The sequence below is a fragment of the Eleutherodactylus coqui genome, chromosome 1, assembly GCF_035609145.1.
Source record: "Eleutherodactylus coqui strain aEleCoq1 chromosome 1, aEleCoq1.hap1, whole genome shotgun sequence".
Taxonomy (NCBI): Eukaryota; Metazoa; Chordata; class Amphibia; order Anura; family Eleutherodactylidae; genus Eleutherodactylus; species Eleutherodactylus coqui.
The window spans coordinates 316,223,878-316,234,613 of NC_089837.1; the positions used below are offsets into that span (position 1 = coordinate 316,223,878).

The 10,736-nt window shown below is 43.5% G+C and overlaps 1 protein-coding gene and 1 long non-coding RNA gene across 2 annotated transcripts; both read right to left on the reverse strand.

The window, feature by feature from the left end:
• Positions 1–252: 252 nt before the first annotated feature.
• On the reverse strand, positions 253–3,944 carry LOC136587571 (protein kinase C delta type-like). Its single transcript, XM_066586281.1, has 3 exons — positions 3,624–3,944; positions 3,405–3,533; positions 253–859 (listed from the first exon to the last, which is right to left on the reverse strand). The coding sequence occupies exons 1-3, from the start codon at positions 3,942–3,944 to the stop codon at positions 698–700; spliced, it is 612 nt and encodes a 203-aa protein (XP_066442378.1). The 3' UTR covers positions 253–697.
• Positions 3,945–5,523: 1,579 nt separating this feature from the next.
• LOC136612094 (uncharacterized) lies at positions 5,524–9,529 on the reverse strand. The gene is made up of 3 exons (XR_010790353.1): positions 9,514–9,529; positions 7,929–8,099; positions 5,524–5,610 (listed from the first exon to the last, which is right to left on the reverse strand). It is a non-coding gene; the product is annotated as an uncharacterized lncRNA (long non-coding RNA).
• Positions 9,530–10,736: the final 1,207 nt, after the last annotated feature.

A 10,736-nucleotide genomic window follows, 5' to 3' on the forward strand; every position in this document is an offset into this window, starting at 1 on the left:
TCCACCCCTTAATAGCCGGCCATCTCTCACCTTATTTCCCCGTCGCCGGTGACAAAACTAAACAATGTCATAGAAGAGGGAGAAATATGAAATTACACTCACCGGTAGTCAGCGGTAAATGTAATTGCAGCATTAATATCTTATGAAGTCTATGTATACGGTGACACTATACATAGAGTATCATAATATCATCCTATATTGGGCATGTGGTGCGTCTGACATGGTCAGGCACATACTAATACCATACATAAAAAGAAAAAAAAAAAAGGGTCCGGCCTCCTCCACCCCTTAATAGCCGGCCATCTCTCTCCTTATTTCCCCGTCATCGATGACAATACTAATAGATGTCATAGAGGAGGGGGAAATATAAAATTACACTCACCAGTAGTCACTGGTAAATGTAATTGTATTTTTAGTCATTTATGGAGTATATATAAAGTGTAACACTATATATATAGTACCATAATATCAACGCACTCTGGGCATGCGGTGCGTCTGACATGGTCAGGCACATCCTCACACCATACATATTAAAAGAAAAACAAAGGTATACCACCTGTATGCCAGATGTAGACATGGCAGTAATCATCCAGCTTGGTCTGATGGAATTGCTGGGCTGCTCCTGATGACATCATCGGTGTTCTTCTGCTTCTCTTGATGGTCTTCTTGGGGCTTATGAGATCTGGCTCTGATGATCTTAAAGAGCCGGTGTGCTGTCCAGGGTTTTCCAGTTAGTGCTGACAAATGAAAACCCTGTGAATAAGGCCTGGTGGTCTGCCGATATGGCCGAGTGGTGGGCTTCTGCTGCCTCCATCCTCTTGAGATTAAATGGTCTTGAGCCGTGCCGGATGTTGTTTGACTATAAGAAGAGGAAGCATAGGGATTTAGCTGGTATGATAACTTCTCATGACAGCACTGGATTACAGTTCAAAAAAAACAAACTAATTCCTGTATAAAAATTTATCACCCTAAGGGCAAAGTCAGACGAGCGGTTTTTTTTTGCTTGCGCCTATGTGCGCAAAAAAAGGCATGTCTGATAGAGCCAGTGGCTCCCTATGATTTGTTCACATGTCTGTCTTTTACAGGCGCAAAATATTCATACTTGTAAAATATAGGACATCCGTGCCCTGGGTGGGTCCGTGCGACGCAGAAAGATTCCCCATGGAGAGTCCCCTTATCACTGAACACTGTGACAGCACTGTCACAGTATTCAGTGACAAGGGGACTCCCTGTGGGGATGAAGCTGTCACAGCTGTGGCAAAGGACCATGATGCCATCCCATTGCTTTCAATGGGGCCGTTGCTACTGCCGCTGGCCCCATTGAAAGCAATGCGATGCAGTCAACCCCTACAGTGACTTTCGGGGTAGGGCTTGAAACAGAAGCTGCTGTAAAAAAAATGTTTATGTGTATATATATATATATATATATATATACACACACATCACCTCTCTGCTGCTGTGCAGCTCTGGCGCATGTTCTCGCTGACTGCCGGCACTGCTCTGAAGCACTTTCAGCTGGCCGGGGATTTAAAAATCCCTGCCTCCTAAAAGAGCTGTGTCTGATTGGCTGAGCGCTCAGCCAATCACAGGCAGTGCTCAGCCATTCATTGAATGACAGCTGAGTGCTGCCTGTGAGTGGTCACAGCGTTCAGCCAATCAGAGGCAGCGTCATTGAAAGCAATGGGCATGGAGCTACAGTCAGGTGCATTTTGCACATGCATGCAACACTTTTTTTTACGCAAAAAGGACGCTCGTCTGACTGAGCCCTAAGGCCAAATGCAGACGGCCGGGGAGGAATCCGACTGTGAGATCTCGTAATGGAATCAGACCTTGTTCCCCAGCGGTGACCCCTGGCTTACCTGTCTGCTGTCTTCTTTCTTCGCTGTAGATGTGCCGGCTGGTGCACAGCCACACATGCGCAGTGCAGAGCTGTTGCACCGGTGATGATGCAGATGTGTGGCAACTCGCTGTGGGATGGGCAGCTTCCATTGACTACCATGGAATTTGCCCGTGCGAGCCTCACACTAGAATAGGACATGCTGCGATTTTTCCCCCGGCAGCAGAAAATCGCAGTTTCTTTCCGCTCGTGGGCATGGAAAAGTGTTTTGCTTAGCATGTCTAAGGGCAGTATTTGCTCCAGATCCCGCAGTGCAAATATGTCCGTGGGCATTGGGCCTAAGACTACTCGCACACGGACAAACTTAAACTTGTGTCTAAGATTCTTACATGGAACTCACATCAGCCGGCACACAGACACACCATCCATGCGCTGTCCGATGTGCCGGACATCACACATTATCATGTGCTATTCTTGTTCAAAAATGAGACAGGAATGGGACATGCTGTAAATTCTATTTTCCATGAACTATTCATACGAGTAGAAAAAAGTCCCCTGTAAATATACCCGTTCTAATGAATCCGTTTCATTTTTGTCCAACTTTCTAACCAAACAAATCGGTTCGAAAGTCAGATGGAAAAATCTCCCGTATGAAAGTGGCCTAAATCAGGTTATTGTACGTTATCACTGATAGTCACAGAAATTCAAGTGTTCTTCCTAAACAATATTACAACCTAAACATTCAGGACATATACAGTATATAGACCAAGGAAGCTGATAAAGGTGATATTAGGGCTACAGCCCTCGTCCAGCACCATAGTGAGGCATAGACATATACAGTATATACACCAAGGAAGCTCATAAAGGTGATATTAGGGCTACAGCCCACGTCTAGCACCATAGTGAGGCTTAGACATATACAGTATATACACCAAGGAAGCTCATAAAGGTGATATTAGGGCTACAGCCCACGTCTAGCACCATAGTGAGGCATAGACATATACAGGATATACACCAAGGAAGCTCATAAAGGTGATATTAGGGCTACAGCCCATGTCTAGCACCATAGTGAGGCATAGACATATACAGTATATACACCAAGGAAGCTCATATAGGTGATATTAGGGCTACAGCCCATGTCTAGCACCATAGTGAGGCTTAGACATATACAGTATATAGACCAAGGAAGCTCATAAAGGTGATATTAGGGCTACAGCCCATGTCTAGCACCATAGTGAGGCTTAGACATATACAGTATATACACCAAGGAAGCTCATAAAGGTGATATTAGGGCTATAGCCCATGTCTAGCACCATAGTGAGGCTTAGACATATACAGTATATACACCAAGGAAGCTCATAGAGGTGATATTAGGGCTACAGACCATGTCTAGCACCATAGTGAGGCATAGACATATACAGTATATAGACCAAGGAAGCTCATAAAGCTGATATTAGGGCTACAGCCCACGTCTAGCACCATAGTGAGGCATAGACATCTCCCATTAGTACTACTATGACGTTATAACATACCAAGCTGAACCAATACAATTTCTGCTTATACTCACTGGTACAGGAATGTGTGGTGGTCGCATCTGCAGGGCTTCTACCAAATCCCAATTGATATGCCGGAAAAACCTCTGGGCTCTGATGTCACCGTGGACCCCTAAGCGCGTCGTACGATCTTCCCGGAGGAGCTAAAAAGGAAAAAAATATAATCTAGTGCTTTGAACTATTTTTACTGTCCTGGTCTAGTATAACATGTATTACATAGAGAATATATTCACCTTCTTGATGATGTTCTTCGCCTCGATGTTGGAGGCATTAAATCGTCCTCGATGATACTTGGACCTGCTGGTAACCATGATATTTAGAATGATACCTAAGGCATACCAGTCGATGGCAGCATTGTACTCCTCCCCGCTCAGCATCTCAGGAGCCATGAAGTCCGGTGTTCCAGCATATCCGGAGGCTGTGCGGTCTCCATAGATGTCCTCGAGGGCCAACCCGAAGTCGGCGATCTTTAGATGGCCCGCTGAAGTCACCAGGATGTTATCCGGCTTGAGATCTCTGTGAAGTAGAGGAAACAATGGTTTATTCCCATTCATACTGCTAAGAGGGAATCTGTCTTATTAGCTGATTTACTTTATAAGTATATGAAGATGTTACCTAATGTGCGCACAAACATCCAGAATTAATATATCTAAGTATGTTTTATATCAGATTCCAAACCATCTACTATAATATAATCTGGGATTACAGACCCGGCCTGAGTCCATCACACCTAAAAAAGACAAGAATATATTTACCGGTGGACGATGCCCTTCGCATGCAGGTGTTGGATACCGCATACAAGTTCCGCTGCGTAGAAACTGGCATGAAGGGGAGAGAAGAGAATTAGTATCTGGAGGCTGACAGAAAGCTCTGAAAAACACATAGTACAGAAGAGCAGAATATCCACCATGTGAGGTTATTACTATAGACTGCAGGGATCACACATCTCATTCTTCATGCTACATGTTCTCTAATCCTATCTTATTCTGCATACTACAAACATGGGGATAAGGACTCCTGCACAGGGCAGCGCCATATGTGTTTGTGTTATAGATCAGTGGGCTCTCTGTGCGACACCCTATAGAGCCTCGAGAAGATATATCATCCACCGGAGCAATGCAATATAATGTTACATGCGGTGGAGCATGGAACTATTTTTTTTCTTTTTGCAGATTAACGGCCGCCAAACAGTGCCAATATACAAGAACAGCCATTTCCCTGCTTTAGGTGCAGTCCTATGCAAGCACTGTGTGACTTAGAGTTATGTATAAGAGATGCTGCTATTACAATGTGAGAGCTATGATCTACAGGTTCAGACCATATAGAGAGTAATAAGCCTAGAATTGGATAAGAGTCTTTTAACAAAGTGTTTCAGTACTAACATCCACTGACATAACTATATATTCTCTTCTCCATATAGGGAGTCCAGTACTATGAATAAAGCATTATATTTGTGGGCCCTGTTACAGGTTTTACATTGGGGCCCAGGAGCTTTAAGTTACGCCTCTGCGTTAAGGCGTTAAGTGAAGTTGGGTGGCCCAAGATAAGCTTTTGCACCCGGGCCCATGAGCCTTTAGCTACGCCCCTGCTAACATCCTATAGATGGAGAGTATAGTTGCAGCTTCTGAGTATAACACTCTATTCTATGTACAGTCCCTTAATGAATGGAGTCCATCATTGGAGCTTGTATGTGGGCAGTAAGGCTAACAATCTAAAGGTTCCTTTACACAGGACTACTATAGGTTACATAAGCGCCCAACAGCCATTTCATGAAGAGCCGCCCAACTATCGCCCCTGTGCTTTACAAGGAGTGATAGTCGTTCTGTGAATGGAGGCTGAGCGGTTGAAGATCATGCTGACCCGCCGCCTCCATTCACAGTAAACAGGCAGTCATGCATTGTAGAACGATTGCCGGTTTACACGGCCGATAGTCGCTGGGTTTTTAGTTCTGCTAAGTGACTCTGACCAGTGATCGATTTCTCGCTCCATACCCAGTACACGGGACGGCTATTGCCTGAATTTGCTGCTTCCAGCGATAATTGCCCCGTGTAAGGGTAACTTCACTCATGTACTGTCCTCTTCATGTATAACCCACAGGGAGATGTTTATTAGCTTACGACTACATTACCGTGCACAGGGGCTGTCGAGACACCCCTTCCGCTGTAGAAGTTCATCGAAGTCTCCGCAGTTGATGTATTCCATTCCGAGCAGCACCAGGTCCTGCCATACAGAAGAGCGATACAAGAATGTGAATGTCTAGGATCAAGTTACCAAATGATTGCAGCGTCTTCATTCTATACAGACAGGAACTATCAGAGGTTGATCCAGGGATTATTCTGACCGCCATTATGGAGTCGGGAAGGAATTTTCCCCCCAAAAGGGCTAATTGGCTTCTGCCTCTTGGGATTATTTGCCTTCCTCTGGATCAACAAAGCTGACCTAGATGAACCTTGTCTTCATTCAGCCTCACATACTATGTTACTATGTTATACAGAGGCCATTCTCAGTTATTTCTCCATCATAGATGTAGACTATATGACGACGGGGGGGATGGGACAGTTACATGTATGATGGATCAGTAAGCTCAGTACTGGTGATAATAAGGCTGCAGCCCGGCCCCAGAGACAGGAGAGGTGTAGCTTATACCTCATACAGCAGGCGTTCTCCATCTAGTTTCACTAATAATGTACATATAAGGTTTTCATGTTTGCATCATAGAGAAGACGCCATCTCAGTCGCAGTGGCATCCATAGACTATTTACAAACCGTTTGCCTACATTCACAGATTTTTTACACAAAACCCTTTTTCCTTTAACCCCTGAAGGACCGCCCACTTTTCATGTTTTTATTCTCACTTCTTCATCCCTATTTTCATTACATACATTTTTTTTCGCCATATGAGGGCTTCTTATTTTGCGAGACGGGTTGTGTTTTTAATGGTATCATTTAGTCTACTATATAATGTATGGGAACATTTTTACATTTGTAAGTGTGGTGAAATGATAAAACGCACTGATGCCATTATCCTGCAGATCTTACTGTGACATAACGTTATTCTGTGGGTCGGTACAATAACGGCGATTAGCAAGCTTATATAGATTTTATTAAGTTTTACTACTTTTAACCTGGAATATTAAATTTTCAAAATTCTTGGCACCAGAGGGATATTAATTTAATTTCTTTTATGGCAACCAAACTGTACTGATCTTTCATTGGCTGCAGTTATCATGTGGTTTCCTGTGACATCATCTGTCACAACCATCACCGGGAATGCAGCGGGCTCAAGGGCTGGATCCCGGAGGCTGCAGAGGGGTAAGTATATCAAAATTTATTGTTTTAATACAGGGGGTCTTATTGAAGAGTTGTCCAGTAACTGGGCAACCCCTTTAATTTCAAGTCACACAAGCTGCCATTCAGCATGCTATGTGAGAGACAGTTACAAACTAATTACAATGAGAGCAGCCTGTATTGTGGAGAGGGGGGTCTGCAGACCCCCAGCTTAGGAGCCTGGTTGCAAATAGTAACTATTCAATACCATGATGCTCTGAAAATAAGACCCTGTCTTATAATAATGTTTGCCCCAAAAGAGGCACAGGGTTTTCTTTTCGGGGGATGTCTTATTAATACTAAGCTAGTTGCCATGGTCCGGGTTCCTCCCGATGGTCTGCAAAGTTCCGTAGCTCCACCGGGCTTCCTGCACTCCTTGGCCGCTGACAGATCATCACTTCCTGTTTGCAGCGTTCATAAATCCCACCTCCAGGAAGCGATGGCTCTGATTAGCCAGCGAGCACTGCTGTCAGCCAATCACTGCAGTGCTCTTTGAACCAACGCGACGGCTGGTGAGTTCAAACGCTGCGGAATTGTTACGGAATTTCAGCTACGGAATGTGCACCGACATTCTCCAACAATGTGCAGTACATGTAAATGAGAGGGCTTTTAACAAACCCCATTTACTAACAATGAAAACAACCTGCAGTGGAGGATAGTCATGCAGCATGCGTCATCGGTCACAGGAAAGTCATGGATCTTCATTGTGGATTTCATTCAAGGCAATGAGTGACATCCGCAGTGAAAATCAGCAGATTGACCCCCGATGTTTGCACGTACCCCTGTGGTTCGCTTCTATGTTTGTATTAGGTTTTAAGTGGTTCAATTTGTGTCTATAGTACTTTGATTAGAGTTCTTGCACATGTGTAGCACCCAGTTTTTGGTATTTTCGGTTGTGCTTGTTACTGTTGTTCACCTCGACATCCATAGACTCACGGCTCCTATATCCCTGTACAGATATCCTAGGACATTAATAAGCATAGCATTGTACACCTACAAACTGAATAGCGGGCATTCATTATAATAAAGGTATTGTATATTTAACGGCCCCTCAGTGTAAAGTGGGGCCCATTGTGACTATTGCTATGTCAGCCCAAGATCTCTGTGGATGGAAATGTCTTACTGTTGCACGGCTCGCAGATACTTTGTATCACTACAGCATCAGGTACATATACTGGTATTTCTTCATTTGGAAGTAGTCATAAATGTACCTTTGTCTGGAAAGCAAATTGTCCATGTAGAAGAAAGGGGCTGCCAGATGCAAGTTGTAGCACCCGCCGCTCCACCATCACGCGGTCCTCTCCTTCGGTAAGCAGGCTTCTCTTGGCGATGACTTTCACAGCAAACTTCTGCCGAGTAGAGTTGTCTTCTGCCAGCACCACCTAGAAAAATAGTCATTTATGAAGAGGACAAATAGAGCAAAAATCTGAAACTGATCTGAGGGTTGGATTCACAGTGCAGGTTTGCAGTGCGGATTCTTCAGCGCAGCTCCATAGCAATCTACAGTACAATGCATCTGGATGGAGATCTGTGTAACAGTAGGGAATTACATGTTATGTGGTAATATTAATGCTGTGTGCAGAGCAAGAAACATGTGAGGAGAAGACGCATTGTAGTTCCATCTTACTAACAGGGTCTCAGACAATGATCATGCAGCTTTGTCATCATCAGCCTCTTGTAGGATTCTACTATATTAGAAGTATCACACGCGCTCTAGACTTTACATTGTGGACCGTTGGAGAAGCCAAAGTATAGAACCTCTTGTATCAGAACAATAAAGCAGAAGAGCCTGAACACATCACTTCAGTGTTTTGCGCTCTTCTCTGATGCATCGTATACATTATATATACGATTAGATATACCTGATGGATAAGGCTATGATACCCCTTGAATATCATCTAAATGAAGTCATTACTGTAACAATCCACAGATAAAAATCCATATGGAAAAATTAGCATGTTGTGGATTTTGAATCCTCATGTTTCAGAAATCTGTGACTTTTCTCCAGTTTTCACCCACTTAATGTGCTATATACTGGGTGGATGCACCTGTGATTCCACTGCACAACCTGTTTCACATTCCAGGTACTGTATATGCCATGTGCAGGCACATCCTAATTCCATATATACATGTGAAAGTCAGTCCGTCCAATAGTCCAATCCATATTTCAGCCCCATTTGTGGTGGCATTCTCAATATAAAACGTGTGCTATAATACAAATATTTGTTAACCCCTTAAAAGGGCTGTTGGAGAGTTTAACTATTAGTAGAAGTGCAGATAGCGCTGTGAACATTGTAGCAGCCTGGTTTGGTACTGCAGACAGTGAATTCAATGGGAGCTTTGCCTGCAGTACCAACCCAGGCCTCTGTATTATGGACAGCGCTGTCTGCTTCCGGCACTGCCAGCAGGCCCAGTCATTTACTGCATAGCAGGAGTTTGGGGTTTATATTATGTCTATATAACTTTTTATTCATGTATTTTTTGGGGAGACCTAGAAATGTCAACATTTTTGGGGGGTTTTGTTTTTACTGACTTTACTATGCAGCATAAATCGCTTGAGAACATTATACTCCGGATCAGCACGATTAGAGCAATACCAAATTTATACAGTCCTAATGTTTTACTACTTTTGCAAAGAGGGGCATACATTGAACTCACAGGGCCCCACAGCAGAACTCAAAATTAAATTAGGGACAGCATATCTATAACAGCGGCTCAGCTCTAGTATACCTCTAATACAATCATATCATAGAGATGCTAGATTCTACACTGTGATAGTGATTACAGTGCTGTTACCTCCAGTGATCACATGTGTCATCTCCTCTGATTGATGACTTCTGCTTTCGTTTTTGTTCTTTGTCTGGGCCCAGAATTCCACTAAGATTTCTTCTTGCCAAGATTCATCCCTGCACATTCCCCATCCTACCACTAGCTCTCACTATCTCTCCATAGTATTGGTGTCTCCTCTGTGGCCCCAGAAAGTACCGCTGTGCCCTCTCTGTGTCCCTACAGACTACTGGTGTCCCCTCTGCGGTGCCACAAACTACTGATGTCCCTTCTGTGTCTTCCCTTTCCCCTGAATGTCCGACTAGCAGGTGCAGCATAAATCCCTTTGTAACCTGCTGGTAGGGGGCGCTGCTCTCTCAGGCTTCTTATACACAGCTGAGCGCGATATCAAGTCATGAAACCCAGACTGATGTCGCACTCATCAGCGTGTGATTTACCCAAGGACCCGAGGCGTTTTTCTTTGGAAACGCCTCCCATCACTTCAGGAAGAGTGCAGGAAGGAAGTGGAGAGGAGAAGGCGGCTTCTACACTGACAGATCCAGACCAGCAGGAATGTAAGTTCCAGACTTGTGAAGGGGAAGGGATGTCCGCAGAGGGACAGGCGGCGGGTCCTACACAACCCGCAGCAGTGACATCGTCTGCTTACATTGGAGACACATCATTGTTTTCAGACCAGAAATACTTATTTAAAACAATATAAATAATTTTATGAAAATTCTGACATTCAAAAAAATATTACATTTTTATTTTTTAACAGTCGGCTGTTTTTTTAGGACAAGCTGCAGTTTTTAATGTTATAATTTTTTGGTTCATAGATCTATTTGATCGCTTTTTTTCCCATTTTATATAAGTTGTGATGTACAAAACTACCCATATTGGGCAATTATTTTATATTTTATTCAGCGTTCACTATGCCAGGTTACATTTTTTTAAAATTGAAATTGTTATGTATTTAGCAATACCAATACTATTGGGGGGGGGGGGGGGGGGGGGATTTGTAAGTTTTTTTTTAAATAATAAGGGACAACAGGGGAGGAGCTTTTTAAAATAGTTTTTACATTTTTATCAAGTAACTGCTTTATCTGAGCGTAACCGCTCATCTCTAGTTATAAATATTAGTGGAAAAACGGGTAAACCAGAAATAGTCAAGAGAAATCACACTGGCATGTTCATGTCAGTAATGCCAACCACACTATATAGATATGTTGGAGTGTGATTCATATAGAACCATT

Bases quoted from the DNA above. Each gene is read 5' to 3' on its own strand.
- LOC136587571 (XM_066586281.1), bottom strand. From the start codon at position 3,944: ATGAATGGGAATAAACCATTGTTTCCTCTACTTCACAGAGATCTCAAG. The intron at 3,534-3,623 runs GTGAATATATTC...TTTCCTTTTTAG, and splicing joins CGAAGAACATCATCAAGAAG to CTCCTCCGGGAAGATCGTAC. The intron at 860-3,404 runs GTGAGTATAAGC...CTCTTCTTATAG, and splicing joins CACCACACATTCCTGTACCA to TCAAACAACATCCGGCACGG.